Below are 17,169 nucleotides of genomic sequence, written 5' to 3' on the forward strand. Positions count from 1 at the left end.
GCGTTGTACGTCCTGAATCAGTACTCTAGATTTAGATACTCTATTTATGATCAAAATTTGGTCAGATATTGGTTCCAGTTCAACAATATAGTGAAACTTGTGAACACTGTAGAAGTCTTTTATATAGTCCAATATTCATGAAACGCAGTCAGAACATTTTTTCTAATGATAGCTTGGCCAAGTGTGGAAATGGTTGGATAAGTAAAAAAACATGGCCGCGACAGGGCGGGGCAGTTTTCCTAGCTAGTGAACATTCTAGAAGTAACATTTATATTTTCATGAAACACGGTCTGAATTTTTTTTATGATAGCTCAGCCAAGTGTAAAAATTGTGGATGTTTGTCAAAAAACGTGGCTGCGACAGGTCAGGGCAGTTTTCCTAAGTTTTCCTGGCTATAGTGAAACCTTGTGAACACTCTTGAAGTTACATTTTTTGTCCAATCTTCATTAAACTTGGGCAAATCATTTGTTCTAAAAATAGTTCAGCGCTCTCTGGTATGTGGAAAACATGGCGGCCAGGGAGTGGGGCAGTTTTTCTTTATGATATGGTTAGTGAAATATTGTTAACGCTCTACTGGCCACATTTAGAATCCAATCTTTGTGAAACTTGGTCAGAGCATTTTGTTCTAACGAAATTTTGGCGGAGTTTAAAATTGAGTCTCTTGAGGTCATTAACTAGGTCATCAGGTAAAGTACAAATAAAAACTTAAAAAAAAAAGAAAATAAAAAAGCTAGATTCTAGAAGTTGTTTTTTTTCCAATACATGTATTTCTTAAAATTTGTCAAAGCATTTGTTACGATGAGATCTCAGCCCAGTTCGGAAAAGAAAAATTTATCTAAAAATATTTTGTTTATGTTTCATAAAGTATTTTAATTATGCTTAAAAACACCTTCTTTAAAAAAGTTTAGTTCCTTGGGGTCTCATGTGAGCGACTTAGGGCCCATGACCCTCTTATTAACAAATGTTTAAACAGTTACACATACATAAAAACAATCATAATATATATGTATAAAGATCAGCTCGTTTTTACAAAGTGCATTTTACTGATCCATACATGTACATGTAAGAAACAGCACTAAGATACTAAACGCATAGGCACTTTATAAATGTCACTGAAATTGTACTCAACACTATTTTTTCATAATTTTGTGTATGGGTCAAAGAAAGTGTACTTCAGTTCATTTTACTGCTGGCTTTAATACTGCTATGTGCCTTTTCTGACTTCAATATGGGTAACATTTTTTTGGCAAAATTTATATTGTTTCTTTTTTTTATGTACACTAATGCATAACTTGTTAACTAAACACTCTTGTTTTCAGCTTGACTTCCAGTACAGGGAATAATCGGTTACATCAGAGTGCAAAGCATATTGATCCCAAAGACGAAAGGACACAAAGATATTAATTACACATCATTGCAAATTCATCTGGCTGTCTTCATTCCATTGGCAGCATGCTTTCACACGAACATGAATAGTTGCAATATGCAAATGAACAATTATTCAAAAAAGCTTGGCTCTGAACATTTGCATACGCCTTGAATGAAGATAGATGCTGGGGGTATGTTAGAAGTATATGTAGTGTGTTTGACAAAGATTGTTGCAGAATAATGTAACAACATTTGCAATTAAAGATGTTTCAAAAGAATGACCACTCCCTTGTCATGTGATGATGTCTGTTGAATTGAGTGTTTGGAAGCATCAGCAAAACATTGAATGGGAGAAATGACGTGCCTGCTAAGAAAGAAATACACATCTTTATTGGATTGGGAATTGTCAGTGTATTAGATTGTGTTTTTTCTTAGCAGAATTCAATGGGAGAATGATAAATAGGCTGGATTAAAGTTGGCAGTGACATGAACAAATTGGAAGATTTTCTGAGAAAATGAAATAGTTGAAGCCAAGTTATAAAATGTGTATGTATTGAATTTATTAAATATCTTGTATTAAATAAAATAAATAATACATGATAGAACATTGATGATATGAAGGGAAAATGTATCGAGCAATATTGAGAAAAATCTAGCTGTACCAGGATTGAACAAAGAAATGTCTGGAACTCAATATAGCTTTCTTGTCTGGGTTGCGTAATGAATGTGATAGAATGTCCATGCTTATAAGTTAATATGACATTGAATCAAACAACTGGTAGTTAGAGAAGTTGATTGGAAATCTTGATAAAGCACAGACTGTATCTATCAAGAGTAGTTAAATCTTAAAAGATTATCTAGGAAATCTCAAATAACACATGGTGTTAATTTAAAGCAAACTTTTTTTCCTTCAACATTTAATTTCACACCCAATGCGAAAGGGATTGGTTTGAAAAATGTTTTAAATTTTGAAATATTTGTACATGATATTGTAACCACACACATACATGTATTACATGTACATTAATGTTGTGATATGTAAAAAGGTGTGAATGAAATAACTGACATTCTTAGGCTAAAGGGGAACATAAAGCAGAGATCAAGTACTTACCTTAGATCTGACTTGATAAACTCTCATTTCCATCAAGACATCATTAATTACAGCCATGCTTGGGTGAATGTGTTAACTCTTTATTATAGTACATTAGTGGCATACCTGAACACAAATATGATACCAACTGATGACCGACTTACTGATGACCGACTTATGGATGAGAAAATTTACTGATGGCAGATTAATTTTCACAGAAAGCAGTTTCAGCACCCCAGCTTTTTTTGCAATATTGATCAATATACGGTAGTTTGTATGAACTAAGAAAAGCAAGGTCCTCGATGATTCACTCATGACTGTTGAACTTTGAGATACAATATTATATTGATCATACCCATTTATTATCGAGTTGTGTAATTTTAAATTATTCAGATGGTTGGGTGTCAGGTTGTAAGACTGCACTTCAAGGATTAGTCTGACTGTGAATTATTTATACTATTTCCCTATGATAACTTTCTCACAGTTAAACTGTTTGTTGCTTCTGTGAAACCTAAGCTTTGACCTTTTTACAACATGATTGTAAGAAAAAAAAACTTTGAACATTGTTGATGGAAAATTAATTGGATTAAGCAGTGTCAGATGTCAACAGGTGTTTCAAACATGGAGAGGGGAGTAATAATACACTGAGCTTGTTGAATGCTATAAATTGAAGTGGGTACAAACACTGAAGAACAAAAATGACGGCCTGTCTACTGAAAGAAAAACGCTTCTTCTGCAGGGAATGGGCGTTCAGTAAAATAAACCATTGTCTTGAGAACCGCCCCTCAGCCAAGACGAGTGGGGCGCTAATAATGGGAGGACCTGGGTGTGGGAAAACAGCCCTGTGCTGCGAACTTGTCTGGCCAACCAACCCAGGTGGGAAGCAGATATCTCTGAGCAAGCGGCTACTCAGTTACCACTTCTGTCAGGCACATGATATACAATCATTATCAGTACCTGTATTTATACATAACATGGTGGAGCAGTTAATGTGTTCTGATTTGATGTCTGGTTACAGTGACATCGTAAAGTCAACTGGTATACAGAAATTATTACACAACCGAAACTTTGACACAAATTTAGATGAACTCTTCAAAGAAGCTGTGATTTTTCCCTTGTCAAATATGGATCCTCCTGAACAAACTATGTTTATGCTGGTTGACTCGATTGATGAGTCTTATTTACACGTAACAAATGAACACGATGATTGCAGTAAAACAATCGCAGAACTTCTTGCCAAGCACCATGCCATGCTTCCAAAATGGCTTTTACTGGTGTGTTCCTCGCGTAAGCAAAACAAGACAATCAGTAGAATGTTCACCGGTTTTAGGAAAATAAGTATTGATGATTTGCGCAAGACTCATGTTGTACGCGATGTCCAGCAATATATTCTGTGTCGTCTTGACCAGGAGGAGGAGTTACGCCAGCATCTGAGTCGAGAGACAGCTGAAATGCTTAACCAGCTGCACATAAAAAGTAACGGCTGTTTTTTGTATCTGGAAAAGGTATTAGATGGAGTAGCTGAAAGTTTCATCATGTTAAGGGAGATACGTGAGATTCCAGGTACATTGAATGGACTGTACCTATGGTTATGCCAGAGGCTTTTTGTGAGAAAACAGTTCAGCAAAGTGAAAGCAATTCTAGAAGTTATTTTGGCCGCCAGACAACCACTGACTGAGATTGAGTTATTTGGCTGTGCGCAAATTAAAAACACTGTGCTCTTAAAAGAGGAATTTGAGAAACACATGAAATTGCTCTCTAAGATTTTAATAACTTCCACAGATGGCACAAGGATCGTATTCCATCATAGTTTTGCTGAATGGTTATTAGATGTGAAACATTGTACTCAGAAGTATTTGTGTAATGCATCAGAAGGCCATGGTATGCTGTCACTGTACGCAACCTTACATGGATCAAAGCTTTCTCCAGGTGAAGTGCAGAATTTTGCAGCACATATAGTGAAAAGTAACCTTCATACTTCCATAGATCACAATCACCTGGTACAGTGGTTGTTATTATCTGGTGCCAACGTGGAAAAATGTTTGTGTGTTGGATTTGCCAAAGACCAGAAAGTGTTGAAGTTATTACTGGATGCAGGGGCAGAAATGCCCAGTGAATCGAACACTGATGCTGCGAGTATGAAAGAAAGTTTGACCCTTGAATCTCAAATACAATCACCAAAAATTAGTGAAAAAGATATAGATGACAATATTGACCTAACTGATGCAAATGGGAGAACTTTACTTCATAAGGCTGCATATAAAGGCGATCTTCATTTAGTGCAATTACTGTTACTCAAAGGTGCCAATATTGAGGCCTTAGACAAGTCTAATCAAACGCCTTTAAATCTAGCTGCAAAACAAGGCTTCTCCGAGGTTGTTTCAGCCCTTGTTGAGGTCGGGGCCCTTGTAGACCATACTGACGAGGAGGGTTGGACTGCCCTGAGGTCGGCAGCATGGGGAGGTCACACAGGGGTTGTGGCGGTGCTTTTGTCAGCAGGAGCTAACGTGAACTGTGCTGACAATGACCATAGGACTGCGCTCAGAGCAGCTGCTTGGGGCGGCCATGAGGACATAGTGGTGAAACTCTTAGAAAGTGGTGCTGATGCTAATAAAGCTGATAACGAGAAAAGGACTGCTCTTATAGCTGCAGCCTATATGGGACACACTGAAATTGTGGAACATTTGCTGAACAGAGGGGCCAACATTGACCACGAGGACTGCGATGGGAGGACAGCATTGTCTGTGGCGTCACTGTGTATTCCCGCTAGTAAAGGTCATGAGCGGGTTGTGAGTCTGCTCCTGGAGCGTGGCGCCAAGGTCGACCATCAGGACAAGGACGGACTCACACCTCTGCTGGTTGCTGCGTATGAGGGCCATCAAGAGGTCTGTGAGATGCTTCTTGAATGGGACGCAGATGTCGACCACAGCGACAAAAATGGACGCACACCACTTCTAGCTGCAGCGTCCATGGGTCATGAAAACATTGTACGACAGCTGCTCTTCTGGAATTCTGCTGTGGATACCATAGACTCAGAGGGACGGACTGTTCTAAGTATTGCGGCTGCACAGGGCAATGCGGGCATTGTAAAGCTGCTACTGGAACGAGGTCTGGATGAGATGCATAGGGACAATGCAGGGATGACGCCCTTACATATGGCGGCTTACGAGGGACATAAAAGAGTGAGTAATACACTTTTTCTATAGAAAAATTAGGAGTAATTATACTCATAATACTTTCAATAATAATTTTTTTTTAAAAATTGTAAATGAATATGCATGTATTGAATGCCTTTTTTTTTTTAATGATTAGGAAATATCGGATATACAGATATATGTGTCTGATACTGAAATATGTAAATAAACAGTTCCAATACTTTTAGCCATTCCAACCTACATGAACATTTGTTTGAAAGATTGCAGCTGTCAACTTTTTCTAAAAGTCAAACTTATGTCTGCTGGGTATTGTTACGAACATAGTGCAATGTGGAAGCATTAGAAGCATGAATTTATGAATATCTTATTGTATTGTGTTTCTACTATCTTGAACAATGAAGGGAATATATGCAGATTAAATAAGACAAGTTTGACAGGAAAGTTTATTCAATTGACTCGTTGGGAAATTTCCTCTAGGATAAATAGCTTTTGGGTTAACAAATAAAAACCTACAGCTGTTTATTAACAAACTGCCATGATTTTGCATATTTAAATTAAGATTTAATATCTGAGACTTCAGGTACAAATGAAATTCAATATGAAGTGTTCATTCAATTTAAGCAATTTAAATCTGATTTTAAATTGATAAACACCTATCATGCAGATATATCTGACATGTTCCTTACTAAGCTATTAGTGTGCTTACTGATGTCTTATTTTACTTCTGTGGTTTCCCCCTATCAGATTATGTCATGTATTTCAGTGCATTTTTCTCTGGAACAACTCAAGGCAGTACCGAAAACAAATACAAGACATTCGTTTATAAATTGATAGGACCTGTTTATGTTTTTCTAGGGCTCTAGTTGCAACAGAAATTTGAGGTATGGTGATAATGATCCTCGTGGTTCATGATAAATTTAGCGCCAAAACAGCTTAAGCCCATCTTTGTGTTTTTCTGCCTACTGGAGTAAATAGCCCTGTCAAAACCTGGTTCTTATCAATATCTTTTGGCTTTGATTGTTTGTATTTTTTGGAAAGCAAGCTTTGGTAGATCCTTGTTGAGTTTAAATAGTTAATAATCTCAACCCCTCAATTTCTACCAATATTCGATCATACCTGCTTTCTCAAAAAAAATGTTGAGTCTGTTCTAAGAATAATTTTCTGACACCCTTATTTGTTGAATTGTTTTAATACTATTTTTAAAGTTGATGTTGGTAGTTCAAAATAGTATGTCATTTGTTTATTTCACACTAAATTTCGTTCAAAGCTTTTATTTATTTTAAAAATAATTTTTTTTGCAAACTATTGCAATATGAAAACAGTGAGATAAGATAATTGATTTAAACAGTCTTTGAGAAATCATGATCAGGTCAATACTGCTCATTGGTGAAGATCTTTTGTTTGTTTGTATTGTGTGATGAAGCTAAACATATTATACTAAACATTCTCTAAAGCTCATTACAAAAAACTTAAAAAGAAGCAAAGAAGAAGTGTCACATTCTACGGACCCTTCTGTCATATAACATGGATGATATATGCAGTTACTAGTAATGCATTGACTATATGGGGCTCTTCATCATCATCTTCCAGTCAAAATGTTGTGCCATGAGATGTTTTTAGGGTTAATGAACTTGTAAAATATCCATCATCATTAACGTCGCCACATTTCATACTTTGTTTGCCACACGCCATTCACCAATTAAATGGATATAATTAATTCAATGAACTACATGAGATGTGCAATAAACTATTTTGTTCTGAATAAGTATTTAGAATGTAATTCAGCCTTTAACGTACTGCTCAGAAAGACTGTACCATGGAATTGTTGCCTGCCCCCCCCCAAAAAAAAAACAAACAAAAAAACAACAACACATCCCCAAAATGTTGTGGTTGCTCCATCTTTTGTCTCTCAAGAATTGCCTATGCATCATACTTAAAAAAAGAAAATTTTGTCAAAAAGATGCATACATGTAGCTGCAATGAGGTGTTTTATTGATCTTTTGTTCATTATTGCACAACTACTTGTAATGTGTTGGCCACAAGTATTTGTGGTTTGAAATAAATTGTATGTGACTTGCTTATAACACTTAAAAGTTACAAACTACTATGTGGTATTGTTTAAAATTATATTGATGATCATTATGCCTACTGACATGCATACAAATGTTTTATTATTATGCACAATGTAGCCTTTTAAAAACCTCCTTTAAACTGTTTGAAAATGAAATAGAATTTTGTTACCACATATAGCAGACAATTTCATCATGTACACATAACACAGTTCAATTTTCATGCAGATTATGTGTGTATTCATAATTTTACATCAGTTTCAGTCAACTAATAGTAAACCTTCTGTTTAGCATTAGACAATTTAGCACTGGCAAATAATGCAGTTGAAAAATCAGCACTTTAAGGTTTAATTTTACTGTTGGCTTTCCTGTTATGAAATAGTATAACAAATAAACAGGGCATAGTGCGCAGGTAACTTTGATGATAAATGTGTGCATATTCTCCACACCTGCAGAATATTTTACATTCAGTTAACCTGAGTATGTCTAATTGAATGTTTCACATCACTCAACAAAGCACTTTGACATGAGACCAATACCAGATTTGATGATTTGACAATTTTACACCTCCAAATATAAAACATCATTTTTTACATAAGATTGCAAGTACACTTTGAAAATCTGTAAATACTGTTTCTTTGAATGACTAATAATCAGTAATATCTCTCCTCCTACAAAAATGACCTAATCCGATTGGCTTAGAGTGGTCATGAGCCCATGGAGTATTTTCCATACACCCCAAGTAATTTCCATACTACCGAGAGTAGTCATTTGAGATATAATTGTCAAACCGTTAGTAACTGACAGTGTATGGGATATACACCCTCATGGTATAAAATTACAGAGGGTGTATATCCCATACACCGTCAGTTACTAACGGTGTAACTAATAATACACATACAATGTTAGGATTTGTAATGCTCAACATGGAAGTAATTTAGAGAATGTTTTTTTAATCACAACTGTTGTCAACATTTTTAGCAACTTTTATGTCAACTTTTTTGCACACCTTAGCAAGAAGTGTACATAATAACATGGTGAGTTACTTTAGTCAGTCATTGTCCATCTTTTGTCATTTGTCATCAATTACTTCTAAAAAGATGTTTTTGTACTTTAAGCTTTTCACAAATGTAAAAAAAACATGACACCTATGGTTGCTTTCATATCTCCAAGAAATCTTTCCTATTGACATGTTGCAATAAATAACGCAAATAAAGCAAAAACTCCTCTATAAAATGCAACACAGCTGAGCACACTATGCTTATCTCATCATCATCAAGGACATGCAGTGTTTGTGAGCATTACTTGCTGAATCAGGTTCCTAAGGAGGAAATCCTGCATCCTTTGTGGATCATGTCTAAACAGCCTCAATAATGCTATATTGGCCTTTCTTGGGGGAACCGGGGCTTTGAAATTCGATAATTTGCTGCCATTCAGCATAACAGTCCAAAGTGATGTTCAATAAACTTGGCAAATGGTCCACTGGCAATTTCTCCACTGTTTATGCCTGAATTGTTTTTCCCAATTGAGAACCTAGTCTTCATAATAACTGTCTACTACTGGTATAAATTGTATAGGTTTCTTAATAAATGAATGCGTCTGCATTATTATGTTGTTGAGTGTTTTAGCACTTTTGTCTCCATGTTTATGAAATGTTCGGAATAGAAACATGCTTGTACAGCAACTCTGGAATCTGATGCAACTTGTTTTGGCAACTTGCACATGTTTTCCCTGGAACATATATTTCATGTACATCCAATGAACAGCAGCATATGAGAGGACAAGAATAGTAAACATATGAGCTGCACAGTTGGAATATGGAGCTTAATGCATGTGGGCAAAGTGTTGTCCCAGATTAGCAGGTGCAGTCCAGTTTGCACAGGATAATCAGGGATGACTCTCCGTCTAGACTGGATTTTTGTTAAGGAGAGACTTCCTTTAAACCAACAAATCTATGAAAGTGGAAAGTATAGTCCCTGATAAGCAGACTGTACAGACTAATCTGGGACGACACTTTATGCACATGCATTAAGCCCCGTTTTCCCAGAGCAAGGCTCATTATCTGGGACAACACTTTATGCACATGCATTAAGCCCCGTTTTCCCAGAGCAAGGCTCATTATCTCGGACAACACTTTATGCACATGCATTAAGCCCCATTTACCCAATGAGAGGCTCATTATCTGGGACAACACTTTATGCACATGCATTAAGCCCCATTTACCCAATGAGAGGCTCATTATCTCGGACAACACTTTATGCACATGCATTAAGCCCCATTTACCCAATGAGAGGCTCATTATCTGGGACAACACTTTATGCACATGCATTAAGCCCCGTTTTCCCAGAGCTAGGCTCATTATCCGGGACAACACTTTATGCACATGCATTAAGCCCTGTTTAACCAGAGCGAGGCTCATAATCTCGGACGACACTTTATGCACATGCATTAAGCCCCGTTTTCCCAGAGCAAGGCTCATTATCTGGGACAACACTTTATGCACATGCATTAAGCCCCATTTTCCCAGAGAGAGGCTCATAATCTCGGACGACACTTTATGCACATGCATTAAGCCCCATTTTCCCAGAGCGAGGCTCATTATCTGGGACAACACTTTTTGCACATGCATTAAGCCCCGTTTTCCCAGAGCAAGGCTCATAATCTCGGACAACACTTTATGCACATGCATTAAGCCCCATTTTCCCAGAGCGAGGCTCATTATCTGGGACAACACTTTATGCACATGCATTAAGCCCCATTTTCCCAGAGCAAGGCTCATAATCTCGGACAACACTTTATGCACATGCATTAAGCCCCGTTTTCCTAGAGCGAGGCTCATTATCTGGGACAACACTTTATGCACATGCATTAAGCCCCGTTTTCTTCGAGCTAGGCTCATTATCTGGGACAACACTATGCACATGCATTAAGCCCCGTTTTCCTAGAGCGAGGCTCATTATCTGGGACAACACTTTATGCACATGCATTAAGCCCCATTTTCCTAGAGCGAGGCTCATTATCTGGGACAACACTTTATGCACATGCATTAAGCCCCGTTTTCCTAGAGCGAGGCTCATAAATGTGACAAATTTTCAGAGGCATACAAACATAAAGTTGGGATCTACAACATATTTTGAAATGTAAATTTATCTAAATTACCTATTGAACTTGTTATGTATGTAGATTTTAATTATAAATACATGTTATATCAGCAATATCAGATTAGAAAAAAACCCAGCAAATTAAGACTGGCACATTGTAGATGTCTTGCTTATGTTATTTATATCATAGTTCTATTTATATCATAAATGTTCTATTATATCATATGCAATTCAAATGTTCATCATAATCTTTTATGAATCTGAAGCAAATTTTGTACTATTTAAAAAAGAAAAAATCTCCTTAATAAATTTAATGTCCGGGAACAGATTATTAATACGCCTTAAATTGAGTATGGAAGACTTATTAAGGGAACTATTTTCATGCAGACTGGCATGATGATCAATGGTCTCTCTGGTAATTAATTAGGTTTCTGTTTGAACATGGAACAGTTGATAAAGACATCTCATCTGTGGGTGGAAATGCTATTGGCCAGCAACAATACTTCCATCTGGCTTATTTTAGGGCCTATAAAACACACTGTCAGCAGTAGGAGTATTGAATCTTCCCTAAATAACCTAATATCATGGAATATCCAGCTTGGACAAGATTTTTATTGATTGGGCAGCTTCATTGTTGACTTGGCATTTGCCATGAGTCTGCATGGAGTTGAAAATAGCTTTGTTTGTTAAAAATAAAGTCACTAACAATATCTTCTTTCAATAATTCTTCCCTTTATCTGTTATGTTGATACTTTTCTCCTTAAAAAATAAGACCAGGCCCTGTCCCCAATTCAAGGACAAGAGTCCGGAAGGATTGACAGCCTTGCTCAATTTTGGTTTGTCTTTGGCTATACTTTTTATTGCTTAAGACTCCCCATCACAAGCAAAGTTAAAGTGGCTTTTGCACCCAGCATAAAACCAGAACAGCCTGTGAGTAACTCGCAGTACAGTCTGCCAGTAACTCGCCGTCTGTTCAGGTTTTATGCTGTTTGCTGCTCATCAGTATCTAAGGGTTGGAAATTAAGCCTTTAAAACTTGAAAATAGTAAGAAAAGTCTTTGAATAAATGTAACTTTCTAAGTGACTACAAATGTGTCAAAATATGTATCTAAGGGGTAAAGGGTTAAATGTCCTACTAATGTATCATGAGTGACATATGATCATTCTAAAAGCCTTATGCAATTTTAGCCAAGCAAGAGGGAATTTTAAGTCTTTGTCTTGCAGAAACCTTCCTGGTATTGTGCATTATTAATAATTATAATTGATTTTGGTGCAGTCATAATGGACGTCAGATGTTGGTTTTGAATCTTAATAATTAATATGGATTTTTGTTTTTTGCTGTTGAAGTTGGAGAATTGTGTGTAACTTATTTCCAACACTTTGGTCATAATATTCTTTCTGTAAAGCAGGTGGCATATTGCAGAAACTATCGGCAGCAAAAAAGTTACTGAAGTCTGGTAGTAAAGTGAGAATTGGTGGTTAGAAAATAATAATTTTTATGTTGTAATGCAATCAACACGAGGCTCAGGTGCTTTGTTATTGCCAAGAAATTATGATAGCAAACATTATTATGTACTGGTATATCTTAACATTTTAGCCTGAAGTGTTGCACTTCTTTGTTTGAACCAAATTACCTGCAGTTTTGAATAGTATTTTAGTCATAAAATATCATATTAAACTGTGTTATTATAAACCCAGTATGTGTATGAATATAATGTTGTAAACGTTTTGACTCATTTGCAATATTATTGATAATGATTCTCAGAAATATTAGATATCTTTTTATAATATATCAATTGACAGGCTTTTTCCACCCTATGCCACGGGTCCGAAATTCGGCCCCATTCCCAATGCAAATCTGGTTGTTTTTTTCCCAATTGAAAAAAAAATTCCCAATTCCAAAAAAAATAAAATAAATCTTTTTTTTTTAACCTTAAAATATATGAGTTAACCTGATCCGGTGTAGAAAATAGAAAGTATTGCATTATTAAATTATTTGTTGCCTTGAATTTGTTTTAAAAACTGTAAAATATGTAAATGATTATTTAAGACTTTCCTTTTTTTCCTCAAAATCCGGCGCTTCACGCGATTTTTTTCACCTCAAAAAAGGTCAGGCCTTTTCCCCAAATTCAGATTAAAAAACCTGCACTTATTACACATGTTCATAATATTTTGTAAAATTATAATAATAAGTTATCAAAATAGTCGTTATTTACCAGTTAACGGCTTCTTTGAAATTTAAGAAACACTTTATACATGCGATAATTTTCCCAATTGAGCCAATTTTGCTATTATTTTTTTTCCCAAAATGGGGGTTTTCACGACGCGAAATTCCCAAAATTCCAGTGTGGTGTTTTCCCAAAATGGAGCAGAAAAAGCCTGATTGACATTGATGACTGTTTAACATACATGTAAAGTTACTGATATTTTTAAATCTTTGTACTGACACTCCTTTTAAAATAGTCATTTTAATAATTACATTTTAATTTTTATTATAAATTGAATTGAGCAACCAAACAACAACACAATTAATAAATCACATTTGTATTATGCCAATGTTAACAGGTAATGCATGTTTGTATTCATATTGCTTTCTGACATCATCATTTGGACTTCAAACAAAAGGCAGTGCTAATATTTGTAATTTGCTTGTACAAGGAAGTTCATTAAATTTAAAATCATTACTGACAAGTGACCAGTTTGCATATATAAAGTGTGATAAAAATACGTCCTCATAATTAAGCCACATCATGCAAAATTGGGTATTATGCCATATGTGTCAAGTGTAGCTCCAGACCAGCTTGCAATTATAGCCTGGTGAGGAGCTTCACTGCCAACTATGAAGTCACACAAGGTTTTATGATCACATTATGAAAACAGAGTATATAGATGCATGCATAAAAGGCATGTCTAGCGATACATGGTTTCAGAAATGTCCTAAGGTCAATTTTCACACGATGCAGGTCATGTTTTGATTCCTTAAACTATTAACACTTATTCGATCCATGTACGATGAAGTGAAATTACAGGTTAAACACATGGGTAAATTATCAGACGTAGTTAATAGTAACGTCGGCTTATTTCAGGGGGAGATAACCTCGCCCATATTGTTTTCTCTCTTTATTAACGTCATCGAATTCGGTTTGCAAAATGGAATAAACGCCTGAATTACGCTAGATCAAATATCGATATATCTATTATTATTCTCTGACGACGCGGCTTTATTTTCTGAAACACCGGAGGGCCTTCAAGAATCATTAGACAATTTAGAAACCTACTGCGATAAGTGGAATTTAACGGTAAACATTGAAAAAACAAAGGTCATGGTATTCCGAAAAGGTGGCACAATTAGTAAAACATTAAAATGGACATATAAAGGTCATGAAATAGAAATTGTTAACAATTTTAATTACCTTGGCATTGTCATGTCAAGCGGTGGATCTTTTGCGTCCGCAACAAATACATTGTATGGCAAAGCTTTAAAAGCGATGCATTCTTTGTTCACTCTCACAAAAGACATGAACGTACCTATACATATCATGTTAAATTTATTTAACGCATATGTATCATCAATTTTAAACTATAACTGTGAGGTATGGGGGTTTATGAAAGCGGAAAACATTGAGCGTGTCCATCGTAAATTTTGTAAAAGAATATTGAATGTTAAGATGTCAACAAACTCATTATCGCTATATGCCGAAGTTGGTCGATTCCCCTTGTATTTAGACAGATATGTCAGGATCGTGAAATAATTTTTAAAATTATATACTGTAAAAGAGGGTAATTGTATTCTTAAACACATTTTATTATCACAGAGATTTTAAATTGAACGCAAAAATAACACAAACAATTGGTCATCGAAAGTACGGGACATTCTTAACCAAACCGGTTTTAACGATGTATGGCTATTCCCCGAATCTGTGAACGCTAATCAATTAATACCGCTACTTAAAACCAGATTACGAGACCAGTATATCACTAACTGGAATACAAATGTCACATCATCTAGTTCAATGATTTTATATAAAGAATTAAAACCAATATTCGAAAGATCTGCGTATCTTGATATTGTTGAAAATAAAAAACATAGGAATATTATTGCTAAAGTATGTTTGTCTTCTCACAAGTTATTAATTGAAACGGGTAGACACAAGAACATTGTCAGAGATCAACGCAAATGTGTTTTATGCAACCTCAATGATATCGAGGATGAATATCACTTTGTTATTAAATGTCCTTATTATGCCGATATTAGGAGTACATTAATTCCAAAGTATTACAGATCACGACCTAGAATGTTCAAGTTTATCGAACTACTTAATTGTTCAAACAAAATAGTGTTCAGAAAACTTGCCATTTTTTGTTTAAAATGCTTTAAGTTAAGAGAAGATGTGCTATATGTGTAGCATAAATGATATATCTTCCACAAAGACAATAAGCTTAGAATAATGTTATATTTGTAACAATTATTAAATTTCGTGTTAACATTATATGATCACTTTGTATTAACCCCATCCATGTGACATTCTCACTAAAACATGTTGTATGTCATTACTTTTTTAAATTGATCTTTCCTCAAAAGGATGTATGTTTTGTATATAATTGTCACTCATGCTGTTATTGCATATGTATGTTTATGGCGATGAGCTGTATGCTTAAGCTAAAATAAAATATTCTGTTCTGTTCTGTTCCTTAAAGGCGATCGCTCAGTTGTCTCTAGCTTTAAGGCTTAATGTGTTATCTTGTTTATATCGCATAAAACTTGAGTTCAATGACCTTAATTAATACTGTCTTTTTAAATTATTGACGCCTATTTAAGTTATTGCAGTCTAGTAAATGATAGCTTGGAGTCCTGAGATGCATAGTGATTTAATCATTTTGGTTAAAAGCCTAAGAAGATTTAGGACATGCATCCTATGGACAAGCTGTTGGGGATAATTGCAATAAACAGACTTGCCTGTCATAAACATATTAGTTTAAACCTATTTAGTTTTAGCTCGATTGCATTGAAAGCCTAAAGGCTCATTGAAACGCTCTCGAGTCCATTTCCTGGGTACAACTGGTATTTGTGTCTTTAGGGGAGATCTAATGAAAACTTCCACATAAGGGATTGAACCCTTGACCTCCCGTTCGTTTGGCGGACACCAATTATCCACTATGCCACAGTGACCTATAAACATGTTGATCATAATGGACTTTGTTTAAGTGCAACAAGAAATATCTTTAAAAAAGATATACGGCGTTGATTGTGTTCGATGTTTATGAACGATCAAAAGTTATCTCTATGAGATAAAAAGTAGCGGATGCCTTTTTTCTGCGCAGTTCTTAGCTACATCATAAGCAAATCAATTACGGGGTGTTGCGCCAGATTTCGTGGCTTATTTTGCTTTATGTGATATTATTACTCAGATATCTATATTTACAGAATAGAAAAACACAAGAAACATGAAAATAAACGAGTGCATATAGGTCAGCCGGCAATACTCGAATCTTATTTAATTGCATTATTATAGTATAGTGAATTATTGTGCTCATGCTTAATAAACTGGTCTAAATGGATAAAAATTTCTAATTAATTTTATCAAAATTGGTCCTTATCATGCAAATGTTGAAACCATATTAAAAATCGATGATTGACATACCACAATAATATCGCCGAATATCTTTATTTAGTATCTTTCTGATCAAAACAGACTTCAAGTGCACAAAGTTTACGAGACGGCGTTCATATAAAGATTTCTGCAACTGACCGCAAACTGACCTTGATACCTTGCGGATTAGAATGCAATGCATTACAGTCACTACGGTATTGTCAGTAAGACCGGTGTTGAATGATCGCAACCCCTTCTGCGAACTCCGGTGATGAACTGTATATAAACTCTGACTTTCACAAATGGCCGCGAATTGACCCGAAACCTCGCGGGTTGAAATGCAATGCAAGTAAGTACTAAATATGACAACATAGCCTTTAGTATAAACGCTTTTGCGCTGGTAATTCTCTGAAAATAAAAGGTGAACGCACAAACTGTATTTATGTCGAAAATTGATTGTAAAACTGTTCTATCTATTGAGCCTTTTCATTAGAGATAAAATTGTTTCATGCAGTAAAACAGTGTTACAAAGACGCGGATATGTTTCCAATGTTCTGGTGTTATACTCAAATCAGCCAATGGAATAAATTAAGTGTATTCATTCGTACCTAGCCGCGGGAAATTTTATTTGAGTATTATTGGAGACTTACAAAGGTCAAGTCAGGGTGAAAAGCTGGCTTAATACAGCTTACGCCGAAAAACTGTTGAAGTTGAACCCTGTCTGTGTGTGTGTGGGGGGGGGGGGGGGGGGGGGGGGGCATTGTGTCTCCTGCTGATAACTGAATGGACGTGCAAT

At 35.7% G+C, this 17,169-nt stretch overlaps 1 protein-coding gene across 2 annotated transcripts in view; it reads left to right on the forward strand.

The window, feature by feature from the left end:
- The window catches only part of LOC127878147 (ankyrin repeat domain-containing protein 50-like), a 43,373-nt gene that overhangs the window by 4,897 nt on the left and 21,307 nt on the right, over positions 1-17,169 (forward strand). For both annotated transcript variants that reach the window (XM_052424583.1, XM_052424581.1), the window contains exon 2: positions 1,320-5,640. In XM_052424583.1, the coding sequence (XP_052280543.1) occupies positions 3,157-5,640 (2,484 nt within the window). In that variant the 5' untranslated portion in view covers positions 1,320-3,156. The remainder of the gene's footprint in view (positions 1-1,319; positions 5,641-17,169) is intronic.

The sequence above is a fragment of the Dreissena polymorpha genome, chromosome 4 (assembly GCF_020536995.1).
Source record: "Dreissena polymorpha isolate Duluth1 chromosome 4, UMN_Dpol_1.0, whole genome shotgun sequence".
NCBI classification, from domain to species: domain Eukaryota; kingdom Metazoa; phylum Mollusca; class Bivalvia; order Myida; family Dreissenidae; genus Dreissena; species Dreissena polymorpha.